This window comes from Lactuca serriola, chromosome 1 (genome assembly GCF_051521515.1).
Source record: "Lactuca serriola cultivar US96UC23 chromosome 1, Lser_US96UC23_V15, whole genome shotgun sequence".
In the NCBI taxonomy this organism is placed as follows: Eukaryota; Viridiplantae; Streptophyta; class Magnoliopsida; order Asterales; family Asteraceae; genus Lactuca; species Lactuca serriola.
This window is the reverse complement of record NC_136408.1, coordinates 245,766,615-245,791,480: the sequence shown is the minus strand read 5'-3', so window position 1 is coordinate 245,791,480 and position 24,866 is coordinate 245,766,615. Positions and strand designations below refer to the sequence as shown.

Genomic DNA, 24,866 nt, shown 5'->3' with positions numbered 1-24,866 from the left:
CACAAATGGTCACTCAAGCTAAAGGGACGGAAATTAGGGTTTTGAGAGGGGTGAGGGATGGAAATGGTGGCCATAAATGAGGCCATCATGTTCCTTAAATAGAGACACGCCCCATTATTAGGGTTTTAACTCTGAGCCTAGTACGTCCAGCGTACTAGGTGGCCTCCATGTCCAATTCATGCACATGAGTATGATGAGCGTACACACGCGTACGCCCTGCGTACTCAGCTATCACATTTTTTCTCAATTAAAGGGCCAATCTTGACATCTATAATAAAACAAGGTTTTATGAATCATACTTGGTCTCGGGATGTTACGTGAGGTTTATTTGATTAGAATATAAGAAAGACTCTCCACTCCCACGACTCCATTTATGAGTGCATCGTTTCCTTATTTGTAAATATACATCGCCACCTTCTCTCGCTCATTGTTTACCCTCTCTATGTCTCACGTCCGAACTCGAAATTGTATCTCTTTGCCATGCGTTACTGTTGTTTCCTTAATGTTTGAATTCCATTATTAGATTTCATTTATCTCTCAATTGAGGAACCGAGGAAGGCGGGGGAAAGCATAAAGATTTTAACTTTTTGGTAACATTTTTAAGTCTTCAAGTGTCTTTGTGATCTTAAATGTTCACGGTTTAGGTGGTCAGCGATTTCATTTTGTGAATTGGTAATTTATTTTTGAAATTTTATGATTTCTAAAATCAATTGTGGGTTTTGGTGCTTTTAAATATTTGATGATTTGTAATGAAAATCAGAACATGGAGAACAGCAAAGCAACAAGAGACTGTAAAAGGAATAAGGAAACAACATGGCGGTGTTGTGGTGTTGCGATGGCGTTGAGGCGGTGATACTTAATCAAAAGAGTAAATTACACGAATGGTACCTATGGTTTGGGGTAATTTGCACGCTTGGTCCCTGTGACATCCCCATTTTCACAGCCAGAAAAGACCGATTTTGTTTATGTTTTATAAAAATCAGAGTACTTCTTTTCATAAAAATGTTGCGGAATTTGTTCCCAGAAAAATACGATAAATACGTTATCAAAACATTTTCGAAGAAACGTATTTTATTTATTTTAAAACGTTTGGGATGTCATCGTCAATACAGGAACATAAGCATAAACGGAACTTACATTTATTTACACTAGTGATCTACATGTCTTTAATCTCTCAGTGTAATGTCACTTTGTATCGACACCTGTGCTATAAATAAACTGAGTGGGTCAGGCTGGGAAACCTGGTGAGTACATAGGGTTTTCAACCCACAATAATATAATTATTATGTTTAAACAATCAAACAATCAACCCAATTACCCACCCACATTATCTTCTTTACTCTTAAGGATTTATCCTAAGAGTCATCTATCCTGCAATCGTTTATTCCGAAGTCCCTTACTTCCAGGGTTATAGGACTGACACTAAATCCATAGCTACCAAATAGGTACTAAGTCCATAGCTACCAATTCCTAACAGGTACTAAATCCATAGCTACCAGCGTTTATCTAATAGGTACTAATTCCATAGCTACCAATTCCTATCAGGTACTAAGTCCATAGCTACCAGTGTTTGTCCAATAGGCACTTAGTCCATAGCTGTCAGTGTTATTTATTAGACACTAAGTCCATAACTGCTTATGTTTACTCACATCATCTTTTCTCTCTCATCATTCATATACCCATGTCATCCCTCAACATATTTGTATATATAAAATACGTATACAGTTTAAATCATTTAAAACATGTATAAAAACGTTCATCCAGCATAGACAACAAGTACTCAGATAATATGCACACATAGCATGTAATTTATATAAAATACTTCATATATAAGTGTAAGATGGAAGTAACTATGCAATCACTTGATAAGGTGGTGAGACGGCACTCGGACAGCACTTCGTTACTCTTAAAACAATTATCCCTTGACGAAACCTAGTATCATTACCACTAGAGTTTAGTCTAACGTTTGACGAGACTAATTTAATAGTCTAGCTATTATTATTATTATATAAGCGTTAAACAATACTTATACAACCCATAATAATAGCCCAAACACTCCTTATAAGGTCCTAATAACATTACTATATTGTAACATAAGCTATACTAAAGATAGGATAGGTACAACTCACTTACAACGGGTTTTCTCGAAAACCGAGCTTCGCTGGAGCAGCGTTCCTGAGCCGAAAGGCTCTTTTCTCGGAGCCGTCGGGCGCTCCAGAGCTTCCCCCTCGTGCTAGGGAGTTACCATAGGCTTTGGGGGGTTAGGGAGGCTTAGAGAGAGAGGAAGAAGAGGGTTGAGGGGTGAGGAAATGAGGGAACCCGACACCTCTATTTATAGGGTGAAATCCTGAAGGACTCTCCGAGTCTATTTACTGACTCGCCGAGTCAATGCCACATGTCATCACCTGATGGATTTCCTTAGGGAGAAAGCTTTGGCCCATATTCAACCATGTCACCCTTTTTTGCAGCAGCACCCTGCTGACTTCTAAACCCCGTAACTTTCGCATATGAGCCCCGTTTTTGACGTTCTTTATATCCACGCGGAGGTAAAAACAAGATCTACAACTTTCTTTTAGACTCCGTCGGAAAATTTTCGACCGATCTTAAATTTAACAGTAGGAGGTGATTAGACTGCTAAATGACCGCGAAGAATTCATAACTCCTTCATACGGACTCCGTTTTCGTCTGTCTTTTTACCGTTGAGTTCTTATTAATGAGATCTTCAACTCTCATTTAGGTCGCGTAAGCCAAAAACCGCTCGAACTAAAATTCGAGTTTCGGGCCGTGCACTGCTAAGCCGAATCTTAGAAAAATCATAATTTCTTCATACGAAGTCAGATTTGGGCGTTCTTTTTATGGATTTTCTCGGTTTAACATATTCTACTACTTTCTTTTAGATCACTAAGGCTAAAAATGTTGGATTAGTGTCTAAGTCCATAACTATTTTGGTATGTACTTGACCCGATGGTGCATGGTCCTTTTGGGTTGCCTTCACCAAAGCAACTTGATAGGATGAATTATGGAGAGAAAGGATTAAATATGATTTATTAATATATTATGAGAATAATATATTAAAGGAGAAATCATATTGTTTAATTAATATTAGTCAAGAATTAATTGGTAATTAGTTTTGTGACTAAAAGAGATTAATTAAACTTAAGGGACTGAAATTGTAATTATAAGATAATTGCAATTTGGGCCATGGATTGCCTTTTATTATAAGGTGGACGAATTCTATGGGGGAAGCCCATTTGAAATCGTCCAAGGCCTTAAGGAAAGGGCTCCATGGGTTGCTTAGGGCTTAAGCATCCAAATTAGGGTTTTCCTTGTTAGATACCCTAATTGCCTCCTATATAAAGAGATCCCTTATGACCAAAAACGTGGAAAATACTCCTCTAGGGTTTGTAGACGTTTTTGGGCAGCCTCCATCCTCTCTCCTCTTCATCCTCTTGCTTATGGTGTTTGTGGATCATTAGAGGAGTGACACTTGTGACTCTAAGCCTTCCAAAGTCAATACAAGGAGATTTGGGATTGTTATTGCTACATAACAATCAAGGTAACATCTTAAACCTATTCTCATGTTAATATGATTACTTGAATGCTAGAATTAGGGTTTATAGTCTTGGATAATTTGCATGTACAATAGAGAAACCTAGATCCAAGCATTAAGGTTTGTATGAGCACATAGGATGTTCTTAGGACCAAAACCCATAAGTGGTATCAGAGCCTAGATTGGTTTCTATTGTATTGATGCTTTGTATCTTGAAAAAAATTGATTTTTGTGTTTCTGGAGGCTGAACTCGTCGAGTTTTTTAGATGAGCTCGCCGAGTTCATGCTGAACTCGACGAGTCCATGCCTGACTCGACGAGTCGGCTGGTCAGTGAGAGGGAAAACCGGGATTGTAACACCGTGAATTTAAAATAATTTTTCGCATAATATAAAAACATTTTCATTTAATTTTCATAAAACATCAAGTTTAAAACTCCAATCCATATCATACAAAATCCCAAGATCACATATCATAAAAATCCCATACGTGTGTACAGATCAAGCCGGCGCCTTCCCACGGTCATCACTAGTACCTGAAACAAACAACACTAACACTGTAAGCACAAAGCTTAGTGAGTTTCCCAATATACCACACATAACACATATTAGCCACTCGAGGCTATAACTCTGTGGGTCCGTAGACCCTACTCTGTGAACCCACTGGTTCTAACTCTGGGAACCTTCCGGTTCCAACTCTATAAACATGCACAACATAAATCACATAGAAATGATGCAGTATAACACATAACATACATATAGCATACAAATACTCTGTCACATAACTCTAATTACCTACTCAAGGTAAAGTATAGTGAGAAGACTCACCTCGTATATCTCGATAACTCGCGAATCCTGGAAATCACTCGTGCTCGATCCTCCGAGCTATAATCCTCCTATAACATCATATATCTCTAATTAACACTTTTACCACTAAGGTTGACTACGCCTATCAAGTCAACACTGGTCAACTCTGGTCAACAGTCAACGGTCAACTTTGACCGGACTCGGCGAGTGCACTAGGGCGACTCGGGCGAGCCTATACGTGGTCACTGACTCTCTAGGATCCTCTCCTGACACGTCGAGTACACCCCAAACTCGACGAGTCCCACCTGGCATGAATCGCGGGGCCACCACGACTCAACTCGCCGAGTCTCAAGAACAACTCGGCGAGTTCCAACTCGACTCAGTCCACCTGTCAACCCTCTCTAACTCTCCCCGACTCACTGAGTCGACCCTTAACTCGGCAAGACCACTCGCTGAGTGGTCAAGGTCAATCTTCATGCTACTCGCCGAGTCTGTTCTTCGGACTCGCCGAGTCCATGCCATGCATCAACTCAATCTCGCTTCTGAGGTCAGATCCGCTCCATCAACTCATAGATCTGGCCCTCCTAAGCACATTCATCATGTAAAGTCACAGTCTTGGCTACCATGCAACGCCTACAAGGATTCTTTTGAAGAAATGACCTCTAAAATGGCAACCTAACTCTCCAACCCAAAAGGAAGGACATAAAGCATGGCATTTGGGACTCTCTGGACCTACTAAGGTCCAGATCTAGGTACCATATCCCCATGGGACCTCTCACACTCCAAATACAAGGCAAACAAGGCATGAAGAAACCCTAGATTTGACCATATCAACAAAAACACGAGAATAAGCTCCGAATGATACCTCAAGAAGCTTCCTCTGACGAAATGGAAGTAGATCCAAGCTCCCCAACTCTTCTAGCTTGACTTTCCCCTTCCTTTCTTGCAAACACACACAAAATTGGTGAATAATGGCCTCTTATCTCACTCACAAGAACTCTCAGCTGTTTTGGTGCTCTCAAGGTCAAGGTAGTCGCAATGAAGGGCCATAAGGTCCTTTAAATAGGGCTTAGGACCGGGAAATTAGGGTTTCATTAAACAGCGCGGACTCGCCGAGTCCAGGCGCGAACCCGCGTCCAGAACCGCGATCCTACTCGGCGAGTTTGAGCTCCAACTCGCCGAGTCCCCTCACAAAACACCAAAAATATATGAATAAAAGATACCTGGAAATCCGGGTTGTTACAGGGATTTCTTGTTGTTTTTGCTTGAGGATACTTGCCTTATCATATCAGATCAATATAAATCCGATTTTTTGATATATATGACTATATTCTTGATCTAATTGAAGATATTTATCAATTAATAAAATATTTGTTTTCTTATGTGATAATTGATTAATTATTTTGATTAAATTGATAAATTGTTTTGCAAGAAATCATTAAATAAATCAAATATGGATAATTATGTGATTAATTGTTAATTTAGATTATTTGTTATTTGATCGTTGTTGTTATGAAAAGTTTCATATTTTCCCCTTTAGGTTTTATAGTTTAAATTTGAACCCAAAAGTTTTTGTTGTTTTGAAATTTAAATAGTTGAAACCCTAATGTTTTGAAAAAGGTTTCAAAACTTGCCCTCAAGTTTTGGAATTTAAATTTTGAACTAATAGTTTAATTTTGATGTATATTTAAATTCTAAACCCTAATGTTTTGAAATGTTTCAAAACTTGCCCTCAAGTTTTGGAATTTAAAAGTTGATTAAAAAGGTTTATTTTAGGAATGTTAAATTCTAAAACCCTAGTATTGTTTTGAAAAGTTCAAATCACACCCTTATGGTTTTATTAATTAATTAAGGTGTATAATTAAAAGAAGTTTAATAAATCCATAAAAGTTTAGGTTAACAGTTTAATTGAATTAAAAGTATAATTGTTAAATTAAACCACCTAGTATTTTAAAAGTGTAAAATACACCATATACTATATATATAACATTAAAAGTCTAACATTATATATATGTATGAGTAAAAGTCAGTGTTACCGTTAGTAGGCCTCATTCACGAAGCTGGTCTATAAGGGGTGTTTAAGGAAATTGCCTACAAAATGGCGATTGAATGGATATCCACTCTTACCCACCGCACTCTTGACTAGTGGAGGGTCGTTAGCCGAACGGGTAGGATAGGACGAAACCTTCCATTACAAGTATAATGAATTATTAAAGTAACTAAATGTTTTCATAAAATTCCCAATCTTAGTTACTTAGGCAAAAGTGAATTGATGCAATTCCATGAAATTACACTTTGTGCCCTTGCAAAGACGTTAGTGGAGTGTGTGTGGTTTATCGGCACACTAAATGGTTATGAGCAAAGGTAGCAAAGGGTGACTAAATGTTTGTCATAGTTCGGTGGAGCGTGTGTGGTTTACCGGCACATCGAATAGGTGACTGTAATATGTGAGGGCACCATGTAAGTTTGCATGGTTATTCACACCCACTTTGTGATCATCGGCATCCCAGTCACAAACTAGAGGGGCATATCGAGATTTAAACATGCCATTGAAATGTTCAATGAATCTCATAGGATCTAGGAGTTTTCATAGATTTAAAACTTAAATTTTTTTTCGTTTTTCATGGTGTAAATTAGTGAATCGTCATTCACTTACCTTCAAATGTTCTGCAATTAGGGTTACGGCATCCCTCTCCCGAGTTGTAGAATATTGTGTTGGGTCCTAGCCTTAGTATCTCATTTGGGTGATTTACTAAGTCCTCAATCAATCAACTAACTTGAATTCGTTTTCTCCCATTTTGTAGATGTCAAAGTTTGACAACTATGGTCTTCTCAAATCCCGTGGAACAAGCATTCCACATGAAGATGATATTCCACGATTCGATCGAGGAACAAGAGATCATGCTTCACTTCCTCCACCTCCTCCAATAATTCTCCCTAACCCACAAGTTCAAAGGCTTGAAAAGTTCAAGATCACTCTAGCCCTTTTGGCAAGTAAACATAAAGAAGGAAAGTCGGTGTGTGCACACGTCCTAGGGATGAAGTCACACATTGATAGGTTAAAAATGTTGGGATCCGTTGTCTGTGAGAAAATGGTTGTTGATTGGGTTCTTCAGTCACTTCCTAATTCATATAGTAAGTTCGTAAGAGAGAGTACTATATGATGAACCGCGACGTGACCCTTATAAATCTCACCTATATGCTTATTGCTGCTGAATCAGAAATGTTTTGGCGCAATGGAAAGGCAAAGTTGATTGGTGAATCTGCCTTCAAGACCTCTATGGATATAGACAATGGCAACGAAAGACATGCTATGATCGAAAAGTTTGATCATAAGAGAAAGGCAATGTCTGAAGTAGTTCCATGTCATGTTCCAAAAGAGTCAATTTGCTTTTATTGCCAAGAGAAAGGGCATTGGAGACGAAGCTGCCCCATTTACCTAAGAGATCTAAGAGATGGGAGAATCGAAACGTATGGATCTAATATAGGTAAAATCCATTAACTAACTCTTTTAAGCTTCTATTCTAGATTCTTAATACATAATGTGATAAGATTACAATTGATGTTTTGTAGGATCGAAGAAAAGAAAGGAAGCTTAAGGGAAGAAGTGAGCAGAATCTAACCGTGAAGGAATGGATTTTGATCGCATTTCTCGAAGATTAGATTCTTGAGCTACTACTTAGAGTTAGAATTAGATTGCTAAGAAAGATGTATTAACATAGTTTTTCAATGAATTGCATTGTAAGGACAAATTTTCCGCAATAAAATAAATTTTGATTTTATATTGTTTATTTATCCTTGCAATGGCATATATGAAAAATTGATGTCTGAATATTAGCAATAATGGATTTGGTTCTTATTATGTTATTTATGGAAAGTCGAGAATTTACCAAATATGGAGAGTTTCTCATCGCCCAAGTTTCAATTGGACAGAAACTTGGAATCATGCAACTTGGTTGCACGATGAATGAGAAATTTCATATTTGGAAATTAGACTAATTCATTGACAAAGTGTCAAGTGAAGGACTAAGAGATCGAGTACACAAAGTTATGTGTTGATCAAGTCTACCATAAGAGTAACAAAGATATTCGTCATGATTTACTAAAGGTTTAGTAAATGTGATTATACTTACAAGATTAAGTGTAATTCTAGATTGATTGAAAAAGGTTTAAATCAATAGTAGAACGAATAAGAAGAATCAAGTAGGCAGAAAGATAAAAGTTTCTCCATTCTAAGAAGAAGGGAGAGTATCTTTTATGCTTTATGATGGGTCTTAATGATTAAGAACCATATCTCAATTGATCCTCTAAGTGAGTCTTAGTACAATTGTATGTCTAAGAAGAGGAATCAAGAATTGAAGAAATGGTTAAATCAAGAAGTCAATCATACTTCGTTCCAAAAATAAGTCTTAGAGTTAAGATTGCGAAATTGAGTGATAAGTATTAAGAAGGTTTATAACATTCATCAAATGTGGAAAGTTGTGATGTCTTGGATAAGACAAAGACCAACTAGGACCAATTTATGAAGTGTTTGATAAAAGCTACACTAACTCTTGATTATTTGTTTGTCAAGAAATGGTTGTTGACAAGAGAATCTTATATGTCAAGGAGTCAGTGGGAGTCTTATTGGTCTTGGAAGGTTTCAAGAACAAATCAAATAGACCTTATCGATCATCATTAGCACACGAGTTGAGGTTTACAACCTATCGTGTTGACATTATTTTGTTTCTGTTCCGTTCCACTTGAGTTAATTATGCATATGAGTCCTATGAGTTCTCATTTGAATGCATAAAAGGCAAGGACCTTGATAAATGGAAAGTACATTGATAAGAAAAGGTGAGTTGCTCAACTACTTGGAAGACATGGTGGGCAGCTGTGCTACCATAAGGCAAGAAATCGAGATTAAGAAAGTTCAATCCATATGAGTTTGAATTTGTCGTAAACTTTGGTTTTAACAAATTCACATGGATAGGAACAAATACACCGTTTAAATCTAAGTGTCATAAGATTTCCTCCTTCATGAAAATGATTGTGAGAAAATGCTTTCACTAAGAAAGATTTTAAGAAGATAGTGATTGTAAAATTGCATTCTCGAATTCGATTATGGTTACGGTATCCCTTTCCATGATTTGAATTGTGAGGTTTGGCAATTAGTCTTAATTGTTTAGACACACATATGAACTATCTAAGGCAAAGGTGTATAAGTTCAAAAAGCCTTGATAAAAGGTTATCAAAGCATTAAGTATTAGAAACATGGACTTAAGAAATTCAATAGGTATTGTTTTTCTGAAAGTTAAGATGGGAGCATAAGTGTTATGTTTTATAATAATCATCATGATAGTGGGAGCATAAATGTTATGATTGTATGATTATTAAGGCACGTATTGCAAGTTGGCAATATTAATTATAGAAAACAAGAGTTATACCTTGCAAAGTTGTAAGGGTTGTAAAGTTGTTTTGCTATAAGTAAGGGAGAGAATATTATGCTTCATTTCAAATCTAAAGGCTTAGGTTGTGGAATGTTAATAACTTAGTCAAAGAAACATAGTGTGTTCTTAAAATTTCGATTATGATTACGACATTCCTCTTCACAATTCGAATTTTGAGAACATAGCAAATAAAACATTATGTGTCGTGTCCCGTACGCTTCGGGTATAGGATCGATTGCAAATGCTTTAATGTTTGACCATTCTAAAATTTTCCAAATGTCGAGCGCATTTAGAGGGAAAAGGGACTAGAATTGGTTTTGACTAAAATAATTAAACAACTATCAAAGGACAATCCAAAGTTTGACGAGGATTGGTTGCTTGTGAGTAGTTGGAAGCATGATATTGGATGGACCATATCGACATTATTATGAATAGAAAAGATTCTATTAAGAATAAGTTGTCATATGGAAATTATGGAAATGTTTCCATATTGGATGGACCATATCGACATCATTACGAATAGATGAGATTCTATTTAGAATGAGTTGTCATATGGAAAATATGGAAGCGTGTCTATATTGGGAATTGAATATTGAAAATCTATGTCTAGATTAGAAACCTTTATGCAAAAGGATGTTCAAAGGAATGTACTTTGAGTGAGAGACATCATATCTGAGGAATTGTCTTGTAACAATGTCCGATAAAGGACTTTGTAATATCATTGGCAATAGTCTTTGTGACTTTGGTGCAGTGACATTACCAAAGCATCATTGCATAGAATGTTAGAATCTAGCATATTTTATAAGTAACAAGAATTTGATATTCTCTCACTTATGAAAAAGGATTTGGAGTTGTGAAATGATAATGATTGGAAATGTGTTCAATTTGATCTATTTCACAAAAGTAAGAACCATAGGTAAACATTGTGTGCATGCTAAGAGCATGGGAAAAGTGTAATAATTCAAGTAAGAAGTTGATCACCCGAAACGACAAATAATGAGTAATCGATATGGTGATAAATAAAAGGAGTTTTATTTATACTCAAAGGTTTGAGGCCATATGGGATTAGTATTATTCTTGTGTTTCACATTTACATGTTTTGACTTCCAGAATAATTGAATTTATTAAGAATAATCGAATTATTCGAACGGGCCACAGTCGTTCATATGTTGGAAGTAGATATGAATGAAGATTGTCGTGAATTGGTGTGTGGATTGTCTAAAAGAGTATTAGACATAAGCAAATGTTTGCTGCAATGTTCATGAGTGCTTATGAATATGATTTGAGCATTGGATTAAACCCACGCTCACTTGGATCACTCCATGAATTGTATCACGAGTGATTGGTGAGACGATAACATCTTATATTCTTGAAACCGAGATGTGTGAGTTGTATCTTGCAAATCGGTTGCACATTGATAATATGTAAACGCACTAGTAACTTGGTGTTATAAAACATATTGTTGTGTGTGATTCGATGAGTAAGTGCAAGCAAGCATTGTATCAAAGTTTATCCGTTCCTTTTATCCAAAGTAGGATAAAAGCGATATCTTTGGGCCCCTCGATGATTTAGTGATGACAAACGTAAATGCTCGGCCGGGCTAGGGCTAATTTGATTTGTTCAATTAGTTAGTCGTCATGAATCGGGAATCGAGATATAGTACAAAGAGAATGATTTGAAATCATATCTCATACGATATCTAGAATGGAGGAATATATGATCCCTTATCTAAGGACACGCGTATCTGATAAGATCAGAGTTGACAGCGGCTTTGGAAAGCTACGATTGCAGATCAGGATCTGAAGTCATACGCAGAATAGTTATTAGACTTATCCAAGTGGGAGACTGTTGGATTAGTGTCTAAGTCCATAACTATTTTGGTATGTACTTGACCCGATGGTGAATGGTCCTTTTGGGTTGCCTTCACCAAATCAACTTGATAGGATGAATTATGGAGAGAAAGGATTAAATATGATTTATTAATATATTATGAGAATAATATATTAAAGGAGAAATCATATTGTTTAATTAATATTAGTCAAGAATTAATTGGTAATTAGTTTTGTGACTAAAATAGATTAATTAAACTTAAGGGACTGGAATTGTAATTATAAGATAATTGCAATTTGGGCCATAGATTGCCTTTTATTATAAGGTGGACGAATTCTATGGGGGAAGCCCATTTGAAATCGTCCAAGGCCTTAAGGAAAGGGCTCCATGGGTTGCTTAGGGCTTAAGCATCCAAATTAGGGTTTCCTTGTTAGATAACCCTAATTGCCTCCTATATAAAGAGATCCCTTATGACCAAAAACATGGACAAGACTCCTCTAGGGTTTGTAGACGTTTTTGGGCAGCCTCCATCCTCTCTCCTTTTCATCCTCTTGCTTATGGTGTTTGTGAACCATTAGAGGAGTGACACTTGTGACTCTGAGCCTTCCAAAGTCAATACAAGGAGATTTGGGATTGTTATTGCTACATAACAATCAAGGTAACATCTTAAACCTATTCTCATGTTAATATGATTACTTGAATGCCAGAATTAGGGTTTATAGTCTTGGATAATTTGCATGTACAATAGAGAAACCTAGATCCAAGCATTAGGGTTTATATGAGCACATAGGATTTTCTTAGGACCAAAACCCATCAAAAAAGTCCTCCATCGTAAATTCACTATTTGCGCCTCCCGGTGCCATGCCGGTTTTGCCGTAAAACTTCGGCGGGTCATAACTTCTTCGTTATAACTCGGATTTCGGTGTTCTTTATATGTACGGAAACCTCGAGACATATTCTACAACTTGGTTAAGACTATTTATTATAAATAATCTTTTTCCGAAAAGTCGTTTTCGACCCATATTATCTCTAAATTGACTAGCCCGGATCTACGGACGTTACAATTATCTCCCCCTTAGGATGATTACGTCCTGGAATCATCAAAGAAACAGGGCTCACATGATGACTCCATACGTTATCTCTTCATCCTAAGTAATAACCGTAACTTTGATGTTTCTTCAAACGAGTATTTAACTCCAAGATTTCCTGACTACAGGCGGTGCCCAATCTTGGACCCGCTCCCTATCTCACGTTGGACTCCGAATTATGACCTTCAAGTCACAATCTCGATCCTTACTGGAGACTGCTTCTTCCTCTTAACAATCTTAGGATTACTACCATGGACCGATGTTTCGTATTGTAATGACCTAACATCGTATGTTGCAACGCTTAGACTCGGGTCTTTTAGAGTCAAATTTCCAGAACATAATATACCTCCCTTCATGTTCTAATGTGATATAACCACATCTTAAAAGGTAGCATTCCTAGCTACAAGTAACTATCCAGATACCTCTACTGATCGCTTTGATTGTCTTTCACTTCAATCTTCTAGCTTAAGTCAGATACTACATCGGACTTGGTTCTCTGAACCATGTAACATACTCGTCTTAGTCGGACTCAATTTACTATGACCACTAGGGTCGGAATAACAATTTTTTTTAGTCATTACCGAAACAATGGTAACAACATACTTGAATAAAACGAAATCAATTACTAGTTTCTTGGTAGCCATGTGACTTTCCCTAATCCAAGCGTGAGTCATGTGCTTCTGGTAGTATATGCATCTACTACCTTTCACACCTACTCATACTCGTCCCAAGTATTGTCTCGCAGTTTTCCAAGTCACCATTCAAGAAAATCACATAGCAGTTTAACACACCAAATAACAAAACCAAAATTTTATTATTTCTTGAAACTATTACATAGGTGTTCAAGTTCACCCTAGACTATGCCTCTAAGAGGCTACATCTTGTGGTTTTATCTCTTAGGCTACCTCGTAACTCGATCTTCGGGTATAGATTCCTTATCCTTGGTTCCTTGCGTTGTTTTCCGCTTCGTCGAGGATCATGTGGAATGCCCTTGGCCTTGGTGGCGTTTCTGGTCTTGCTGCTTTCTTTTTCCTCGGGCAGTCTCTGGACATGTGCCCCTTGCCTCCACATCCGTAGCATACTTTATCATTATGTGTGCAGTCCTTGGAATAGTGACCAGTCCTTCCACACTTGTAACAAGTCACTTCTTCGTTGCACTTCCCACAATGCTTCTTCTTGCATTTATCACACCATCTCGCTTCACCTCCATCTCCTCTTCCAAGCTTTGAGAATTTGCTTTCCTTGTTGGACCTTAAAGATCCTTCAAACTTTCGCTTCTCTCTTGCCTTATCTTTTTTCTAGACCCTTTTCTCTTATCCGGGCCTCTACGTTCTTAGCTGCCCTAACAGCTGTTTTCAAGGTAGTTGCCATTTTGACCATTGGGCCAAAGTCAGTGGGTAATCCGTTAGCAAACCTATCAATCTTGGAGAGTTCAGTAGGAACCAAGTAGGGAAATAGCTTCATCCTCTCAGTGAATGCGGTGGCGTACTCATCAACACTCATCTTCCCTTTCTTCAGGTTCTGAAACTCGTTGTTCAGGTCTATCAGATCTATCTCTGAGCAATACTGCATTTTCAACTGTTCCAAAAATTCTTCCCAAGACATCCTTAGGGCTTCTCCTCGTGGCATCGTATCTACCAGTAGCTTCCACCAGCTCAAGACTCCTGTTTTCAGTTGTCTTACTGTGAATACAGTCTTCTGTTTCTCGCTACAGCTGCAACTCTCAAACACCATCTCCATCTCGGAGATCCAATCCATAATCTCAACCGGCTTTGGGTTTCCTGAGAGACTTGGTGGTTTCGCACCTAAGAAATTCTTGTATATTCGCCCATCCTTGTCGTTTCTCCTTTTCGGGCCATCCCTTCATTCACCTTGAGTCCCTACTTGACTCACTTGGCGGCTGTAGTTCCCTTCCTCCGATTGCTCGGGAATCAGTTCAGGTTGCTCAATGGGCATAGTAGGTTCGTCCCTATTCAACATCTGCCTCATTTCTTCCCTTTGTTCAGATAACATAGCCCGAATCATGGCTTGAACTCCAGCCATGGTGACTGGCTCAGGTGCAACTTCTTCTACAACAGGTATTTGCTGAACCACTGGGGGTTGGTTCCTATTCTCATTTGCATTCACGTTTCCGCTACTGGTCCTTGCCATCTTTATCTATACACCGAATAAGGTGAATCTAGACCTTTATTTAAGATTGACGTTTAAATCATCCTTATCACTTCGAAACGGTTACATGCTAGTTCTAATATTGTAGTCGTACGTTTAGAATCCTAAACACATAAGGTTTCCAGATCCGGTCGGCAACAGACCATAGATCCAATCTTATAACGCATATCATAAATCATTTAGCACATAAAAGCATTTTAGGCGTAATTCCTAAAGTAAGCTAGTGCTCACACCTCACAATCATCGCTTAGCATTCTAAGTTTAAGTCTAGACATTTCCTACAAATTCCTAGTTCGCTTAAACTAATGCTCTGATACCAACTGTGACATCCCCATTTTCACGGCCAGAAAAGACCGATTTTGTTTATGTTTTATAAAAATCAGAGTACTTCTTTTCATAAAAATGTTGCGGAATTTGTTCCCAGAAAAATATGATAAATACGTTATCAAAACATTTTCGAAGAAACGTATTTTATTTATTTTAAAACGTTTGGGATGTCATCGTCAATACAGGAACATAAGCATAAACGGAACTTACATTTATTTACACTAGTGATCTACATCTCTTTAATCTCTCTGTGTAATGTCACTTCGTATCGACACTTGTGATATAAATAAACTGAGTGGGTCAGGTTGGGAAACCTAGTGAGTACATAGGGTTTTCAACCCACAATAATATAATTATTATGTTTAAACAATCAAACAATCAACCCAAATACCCACCCCCATTATCTTCATTACTCTTAAGGATTTATCCTAAGAGTCATCTATCCTGCAATCGTTTATTCCGAAGTCCCTTACTTCCAGGGTTATAGGACTGTCACTAAATCCATAGCTACCAATGCTCGTTCGTAAAGCACTAATTCCATAGCTGCTATAGTTTATTCATTGGGTACTAAATCCATAGCTACCAGTGTTTATCTAATAGGTACTAAGTCCATAGCTACCAATTCCTAACAGGTACTAAATCCATAGCTACCAGCGTTTATCTAATAGGTACTAAGTCCATAGCTACCAATTCCTATCGGGTACTAAGTCCATAGCTACCAGTGTTTGTCCAATAGGCACTAAGTCCATAGCTGCCAGTGTTATTTATTAGGAACTAAGTCCATAGCTGCTTATGTTTACTCACATCATCTTTTCTCAATCATCATTCATCTACCCATGTCATCCCCCAACATATTTGTATATATAAAATACGTATACAGTTTAAATCATTTAAAACATGTATAAAAACGTTCATCCAGCATAGACAGCAAGTACTCAGATAATATGCACACATAGCATGTAATTTATATAAAATACTTCATATCTATGTATAAGATGAAAGTAACTACGCACTCACTTGATAAGGTGGTGAGTCGGCACTCGGACAACACTTCGTTACTCTTAAAACAATTATCCCTTGACGAAACCTAGTATCATTACCACTAGAGTTTAGTCTAACGTTTGACGAGACTAATTTAATAGTCTAGCTATTATTATTAGTATATAAGCGTTAAACAATACTTATATAACCCATAATAATAGCCCAAACACTCCTTATAAGGTCCTAATAACATTACTATATTGTAACATAAGCTATACTAAAGATAGGATAGGTACAGCTCACTTACAGCGGGTTTTCTCGAAAACCGGGCTTCGCTGGAGCAGCGTTCCTGAGCCGAAAGGCTCTTTTCTCGGAGCCGTCGGGCGCTCTGGGGCTTCCGCCACATGCTAGGGAGTTACCATAGGCTTTGGGGGGTTAGGGAGGCTTAGAGAGAGAAAGAAGAGGGTTGAGGGGTGAGGAAATGAGGGAACCCGACACCTCTATTTATAGGGTGAAATCCTGAAGGACTCGCCGAGTCGGTTTACTGACTCGCCGAGTCAGTGCCACGTGTCATCACCTGATGGCTTTCCTTGGGGAGAAAGCCTTGGCCCATATTCAGCCACGTCACCCTTTTTGCAGCAGCACCCTGCTTACTTCTAAACCCCATAACTTTCGCATACGAGCTTCGTTTTTGACGTTATTTATATCCACGCGTAGGTAAAAACAAGATCTACAACTTTCTTTCAGACTCCGTCGGCTAATTCTCGACCGATATTAAATTTAACAGTAGGAGGTGATTAGACTGCTAAATGACCGCGAAGAATTCATAACTCTTTCATACGGACTCCGTTTTCGTCTATCTTTTTACCGTTGAGTTCTTATTAATGAGATCTTCAACTCACATTTAGGTTGCGTAAGCCAAAAACTGCTCGAACTAAAATTCGAGTTTCGGGTCGTGCACTGCTAAGCCGAATCTTAGAAAAATCATAATTTCTTCATACGAAGTCAGATTTGGGCGTTCTTTTTATGGATTTTCTCGGTTTAACATATTATACTACTTTTGTTTAGATCACTAAGGCTAAAAAGTCCTCCATCGTAAATTCACTATTTGCGCCTCCCGGTGCCGTGCCGGTTTTGCCGTAAAACTTCGGCGGGTCATAACTTCTTCGTTATAACTCGGATTTCGGCGTTCTTTATATGTACGGAAACCTTGAGACATATTCTACAACTTGGTTAAGACTATTTATTATAAATAATCTAATGCCAAAAAGTCGTTTTCGACCCCTATTATCTCTAAATTGATTAGCCAGGATCTACGGACGTTACAGTCCCTAACTTATTTTTTTTAACTCAAAAGGTCCCTAGTATTTGTTTTTGTTACGCATTTGGTCCCTGTATTACCTAAGAAAACTATTATTTAAATAGGTAAAAATGATGGGGTAGGTAAGGTAAGGTGAGGTGGCGGGGTGGGGTTAAGGGGTGTGTTTATTTAAATAAATTAAAAACCAAGGGAAAAATAGTGTTTTTAGGTAAGACAGGGACCAAGCGCGTAACAAAAACAAACAATAGGGACCTTCCGAGTTAAAAAAAATAAATTAGGGACTGAATACACAAATTAACCTAAACCATAGGGACCATTTGCGTAATTTACTCTAATAAAAAATCGAAATACAAGTTATACTTCCTCATTACAGTTGCGCATCAGGTAAAATTAATTCACATAAAAAAAATAGATGTCTTCTAATTTCTATGGTTTTATCATTACATTTATTAGGTTTGGGATTCACCTTTGTTTGTGCCCTAAAAGAACACATGCCCAATGTAATGATCTGTTTGTAGCAAAGGCGGACGATAGTGGCAATGGATTGGCCTCTACTACAAGAAATTCAACCGTATCCAAGGATTTTTAAAATGGAATCCTTGATGTAACACCCCAAAAATTACTATGTAAAATTTTTTGTTTTTAAAACCAACATAAACATCATTCATTCATTTCAAAACCCCTCAAAGTTTGATGATTTATAAAATAGTTCCTAGAGTACAAATCATGTCATAATATGCGGAATGGTGGTGGATGCAGTGCAATCATGACGGGCTTTTCCATTTCGAACTAAAAGTACCTGAAACTGTAAACATAAAACTTTAAGCATATAGCTTAGTGAGTTCCCTCAAAATACCCCATACCATACATACATAACAATTCAAAACTAGAGTGGATCTATTTCACCCCTTTCAGTCTCTTTCAACCGTATTGGCACTATTTCACCCCATTCAGTCTCTTTCAATCGGTACTGGGTCTATTTTACCCCCTTCGGTCTCTTTCAACCGGTATTGGGTCTATTTTACCCTCTTTGGTCTCTTTCAACCAGTACCGGGTATCTTTCACTCCTACAACTAAGCATACAATCATATCAAGAGTCATAAAGACATCAAGCACATACATGCATAATAGTAAGTGACACAAAGACCACTGTCATCCTACAAACATAATCCAATAGGCCAGCATTGGTGTCTTCGACCCACGAGTATAGTGAAGAGACTCACCTCACAGTTTGAAAAAATAGCTACACTGATCACCGCTCCAAAAGTTATCTCTATCGGTTACCTATACAATTAATAGGGACCCAAATCTCAAACTACTATTCAAATTACCCAAAATGCTGTAACACCCATAAAATTGGAGCCAAATTAAAACATTTTAATTCATTCAAAAACCATTAAGTTCATACATTTGTTTTCAAAATAGTTCAATCATCAGAGTATTCCCCAGAATCATATCACATAAATCATAAAACATGAGGAGCGGTACGATCACGCCTTCGCCTTACCACGTTCTCCTGAAGTACCTGAAACAAAACACTGAACTGTAAGCCCGAAAGCTTAGTGAGTTACCCCCAAAATACCAACCACACACAAACATACTCATAACATATCGCAAATAGAACAAACATGCACATCGGGTCTATACTGTGATTGGTCCGCCCGCACTGGGCCTTCAATCCACCTGGTCCACTCTCTGAGTCTACAGTATGACTGGTCTACCCACACCGGGCCTTCAGTCGGCCTGGTCCACTCTCCGAGCCTCTTCACGTCTGGTCCGCCCTCTTGGGGCCTTCATCCTATCCGGACCGCTCGCTGGGCCTTCGGAATATCCGATCCGCCCTGGGTATGTTGGCCTACAGCACAAAGTAGGACCCGCCTCAACCCAACCCCCTTCAAACAATCATATGCACAATAAACAATTAATCGCATAACAATCCTTAACCAGACAAACAGTCTAACATATCACATAGCATATCAGTAACATAGCAACCATCCTAAACCAGGATGTATCTAGCATTTTAGTAACATAACAACCACCCTAAACTAGGATGTATCTAGCATATCAATAACATATCAACCATCCTAAACCAGGATGTATCTAGCATATCAATAACATAGCAACCACCCTAAACCAGGATGTATCTAGCATATCAATAACATATGTATCTAGCATATCAATAACATAGCAACCATCCTAAACCAGGATGTATCTAGCATATCAATAACATTGCAACATCCTAACCAGGATTCCGACCTAACCAGTTACTAGCATAACATTACCCTATATACCGGGTACCGACCTTGACCAGGTCATTAACATAACATCATTCTAAATACCAGGATGCATATCTAGCAAAGCAATAACATAAAAAACAATACCCGGATTCCCATCCGATAAAGGGTCGGCCTTGGTGCTGTAGACCCTATCGATATAGTGAGGAGAACTCACCTGCAATTGCCGACCGGAAAGATAAGACCAAGCTGCTCCGACCACCGAGACGATCTTCACCACAGAACACTACCAAACAACCCATTCCATAAATACCCAAAATTACCAAAATACCCTCGGAAGTCAAACTGGTCAACTATTGGTCAAAGTCAAAGTCCTCAGTCAAAGTCAACCTTCCTGGTTGATTCTACTCGCCGAGTCACCCCGATGACTCGTCGAGTTCCTATACTCAGAAACTCCCATAATACGACTTAACTCGCCGAGTCGCCCCAAGACCCGTCGAGTCCAATGATCTCTGAGTCCCATCCTGTCCGGCTCACTGAGTCGCCGACCGACTCACTTAATCCAAGGCTTTAACCAAAAGAGGTTGGGGTCTGCGAACAGACTCGCCGAGTCCAAGGCAATATTCAACAGACTCGCCGAGTTGTTCTTCCAACTCGTCGAGTCCATGCACATGTTCATACAACTCGTCGAGTACACCCATGTGACTCGCCGAGTCTCTCCAGTTCTCAATCCATTCAGAAGCTTTTTGAGCCATGCTGAGGCTCCAATCCGTAGATCCACCCTTCTACAATCTATCCCTCACATAAAGTTGCAAACTTTACGTGAAACCAAAGAGATATAGGCCCAAAACACACTAAGGCTTGGTTTTTAGACAAAAGGGCTTCACCAACAATTCAATAACTGATGCTTTATGACTTTCTGGACCAATACAAGTCTAGATCTGAAGTAGCAACCTCAGATCTGGACTCCAAACCCAAAGTGGATCTCAATCATACCAAAATGGCCTCAAATCTCATTCAAGAATAAATCTAGAAGCAACAAAGGAAAGGTAACAACTCATTACCTCCAAGATGTGCCCAAAACTGCAGTAGATTCTGGATCTACGCTGCTTTCTTGATGCAAACCCTTTTGATCTTCAAGTTTCTTCCACTAGAACACCTCTCCAAGCTTCAATCTCCCTCCAATGGCCTTATATACACGAGCTAGGGTTTACTAGATCTCAAAGGCGGCTAAGGGAGCTGAGGGGAGGACATTAAGTCCTTTAAATAGGATGCAAACCCTAAGATTAGGGTTTTTCTCATCCCAGTACCAACTCGTCGAGTCCAACTTCCGACTCGGCGAGTTGGTCACTTCATTCGCGACCCAAACCCGCTCCGACTCAGCGAGTAAGTGTACCTACTCGTCGAGTCCCTTCTTCGAAATTACACTTTAAACTCTTAAATCGTACTTCTGAAATTCGGGATGTTACAAATGCCCTTAGGTCAAACTTGGTAAAAGTCAAAAAGTTAAAGGAGGTCAAAACAGACTGAGTATGCCCAACGTACTCAGTCACTACACTCATCATAGTAGGTCCCTTTCTGGTTATGGAGCTCCATCCTGGTACGCTCAACGTACTACCAAGTACGCCCAACATACCCAACCAATTCCATTTACCTTCATTAAGTGCTTATTTCATTAAGATCTCACGTCTAAAGCTCAAATCTAGTCCCAGATAACATTATAAGTTATAAAAGTTTCTAACTTTATGACTTTCCATGGCTATAAGGAGTCCATACACCAAAATCCTAACTTAATACACAAACCAAAGCATCATGACTCTTGCATAGAGGGAAGAAAGAGACCAATATCACATTTTATGACTCCTAATAGCTCCATAAAAGATAAAGTTTCCAACTTTATGTATTAGGATGGTCCAAAACAACCAAGATGGCAAGATCTAGTATTTATGTCTCAAATGGACCAAAAATGCATCTTTCTCCACTTAATCCATTAAGTCAAAGTATCCAGCTCTAAGATCCAAATCAATATGATGTTTAGATGGATAAAGTTTTCAACTTTATCCATAACAAGGTCACAAACTTTCGAGATCCAAACTTTATGTACTAAAGCGACAAAAAAGTTCATAAACCCCAAAACTAGTTATATCTAACAAATACATCATCAAGATTCAACCTTTATACCTTATGGAGTTGAGAAAAGCAATGCAGACTCTGGATCCACAAGCTTGAGCTTCAACATTCAACAAGCTTGAACTTCTCTTTAATCCATAATGCACTCAAAACACATAGAAAGGCTCCAGATTTGATATAGGGGGCTAGGGTTTCGAGTTAGAGGTTCAAGAAGGCGAAGGTTGATGTTAAGAAGGACCCCAAGGGGTTAGAGTCCTTAAATAGGGATCAAAACCACAAAAATAGGGCGTTTGCATTGCAGTGGTATGCTCAGTACCTAAAATTAGGCCCAACGTAACGCCCTAAAAATGCGTCCCTTCGGCCTAGTACACCCAACATACCAGCTCGTGTATGCCCTGCGTACTGCCACACTCCTTTTTTCAAGCTTAACTTCAAACAACCATAACTTCTTTGTTTCAAATCCGTTTTCGATGATCTTTATATCCACAGAAAGTTATCGACAAACTTTACAATCCTATCTTGATACTTATTACCGAAAACATCTCGAGCTAAATCCTTAATTTATGTAAGAGGCCCAAAACTTAACCTTTCCTATTTTACCCCTCAGCTTCCATCAAACAATCCAAAGTTTAAATCACTTGCCCAACATCATACACCTCCAATAAGGTCTAAATTTCATTCCATTAAAGACAAAGGCCTCCATTTTGATCCATTTATTGTCCACAATCTTAAAATAAGAACTTTTCAAAACAAGAGGTTACAACTCTCCCCAACTTAAACTATATTTCGTCCTCGAAATCATTCATTACTACTGGTCAACACACTTGGGCCACCGTCACGGCTCGGATGGTGATGCCATTGTTATATTTGATTCATCCTACGTTTGGGTTGACCACTGCTTCCCTACTCGAGCCACAGATGGACTCATAGATATTATCCATGCTTCAACTCTCATCACAATCTCAAATAACTTATTTTCTCAGCACGATAAGGTAAACATCCAACAATTCCTCAACTTATATAGCATCTCACACATCCCTAAATGCAAAAATAGCATTGTAGTTTCATTTATTTGTTTATTAAAACATCATACTTTCAGTTCCTCCTATTGCAACATCTTACTTTGAAAAATCTAGCAAATATAACAATATTATCTAAAATACAAATCAAATTTAAATGCTATAATATCCCAATCATCACAGTTTCAAATTCGTGTACCTTTTTATTGACCATTAGTACAAAACCATCCGGATCATGTTACTTGGCCACAACGACAATAATATGGAAGACAAAATCATGAAAATTACCATAGTTTATAACCATTTTGGAGAGGGTCTAGTTCAAAGAGGGCCAAGGTATGTGTAATTTATGTTCTAAAAACTTGTTCGGTAACTTTTACCAAAAAGTTTGTAATTTTACCTTACGTAAACGGATTAAAATTTTCAGGGTGAGGCTTGGATATGCACATGTTGCAAACAATAAGTATGATGAATGGCATATGTATGCAGTTGGTGGAAGTGCAAATCCAACTATACTTAGGTAGTGTTTGTTTTTTGTCTGCAGATCTGCGTGACCTCTTTTGTCTGCGCCGCGCAGACCATGCGTAGACATTAACTTTCGCAGACTGTTTGTTTTTTTGAAGACTGCAGACCTAAAAATGTCTGCACGCCCTCTTCTTGGCGCATATGTGGATCAGAGTCTTCTAACATCTTCAGACATCTTCTAACCTAAAAAAAAACATATATATCTTTATTTTTAAAGTTTTTTTTTTTAATTTATATTTTTTCCAACTTTATTAATGATAAACAATTTGAAAAAAAAATTACAAAACATAAAAAAAAACGTTCGAACATGATATTTTTGACAAATTTATAAATAAAGATTTATTACAATAATAATCGTTGAAGTTTTTTATATAAATATGAAAAAAAAATCATAATATATTCTTATATTTTTTTTGCCAAATTTTGTAAAACATTATTTAATACAGTATCGTCAATTTCTCGAGAAAATATTTATGGTACGTTTTTAATGGATTTAATTATAACTTTGATCAATAATTGTAATGTTTAGTTATAACTTTGCAACCAAAGTTGGTTTTTATCAAATATATACATTAATTCATACCATTTTTATTTTTATTTTTTATATAATAATATATAAAAGTTGATCTAATTATAACTTTGATCACTAATTATAATGTTTAGTTATAACTTTGCAACCAAAGTTGATATTTATTAAATATATACATTAATTCATACCATTTTTATTTTTATTTTTATTTTTTATACAGTAATACATAAAAGTTGATATAGATTCGTTAATTATTTATAATAAAGTTATAAAAATATTAAAAAATCACTTTGAAGTTTAAAAAAATCAGTTTACTTAGATTTCAGTTTATTTTAGTAGCCCGCGGATATTAAAAAAACAAATAGTCTTCTTTTTTCAGACTGCAAACGTTTGGTCCACCTCTTCTACTGCAGAGGTATACAGATGTGGTCCGCAGACTGCAGACATTTTGTCTAAGAAAAAACAAACACAAGCAGCACCTTAGTGAAGGGAACTACTATACAGCTTCCAAAATTGAATCAATTAGAGAGGTAAGATCTTTATAGAGTTTGATTTGATTATCACTCATTCTTCTTTCAAAATTGTGCCTAAATATTTGATTATTCGGCATTATTCATCCATTTTCTTGGCGCGGTATTTGAAATTCGAATCTTTTGTAGGTTACAAAAAGGGAGAATAATAAGAATGGTTAGAAGAACTGGAAATGAAGATCTTCAAAAGATGTGTTTCTAGGTGGAGCATATTTCATTCCATCAGGATATGGAAGCTGTGCACCTGGGTATTCAAGAGCACAGTCTTTCCCGGTAGCTCATGGGTCTCAAGTGCCTGCGCTCACTGCAAATGCAGGGCAACTTCGTTGCACGAAGTACAAAGCATGTTGATTCGATCCAATTCCAGTTTGGGTTTTTCTTGTTTGTGCTTCAATTCCGA

At 37.7% G+C, this 24,866-nt stretch overlaps 1 protein-coding gene across 1 annotated transcript; it reads left to right on the top strand.

Moving 5' to 3' along the window:
- Positions 1 to 763: 763 nt before the first annotated feature.
- Positions 764 to 24,862, top strand: LOC145066981 (putative pectate lyase 2). Its single transcript, XM_079014216.1, is given in 6 exon segments — positions 764 to 849; positions 22,618 to 22,855; positions 23,100 to 23,218; positions 23,310 to 23,402; positions 24,421 to 24,466; positions 24,596 to 24,862. Coding segments are annotated over 6 exon segments (804 nt in total). The 3' UTR covers positions 24,818 to 24,862.
- The last annotated feature ends 4 nt before the right edge of the window (positions 24,863 to 24,866 follow it).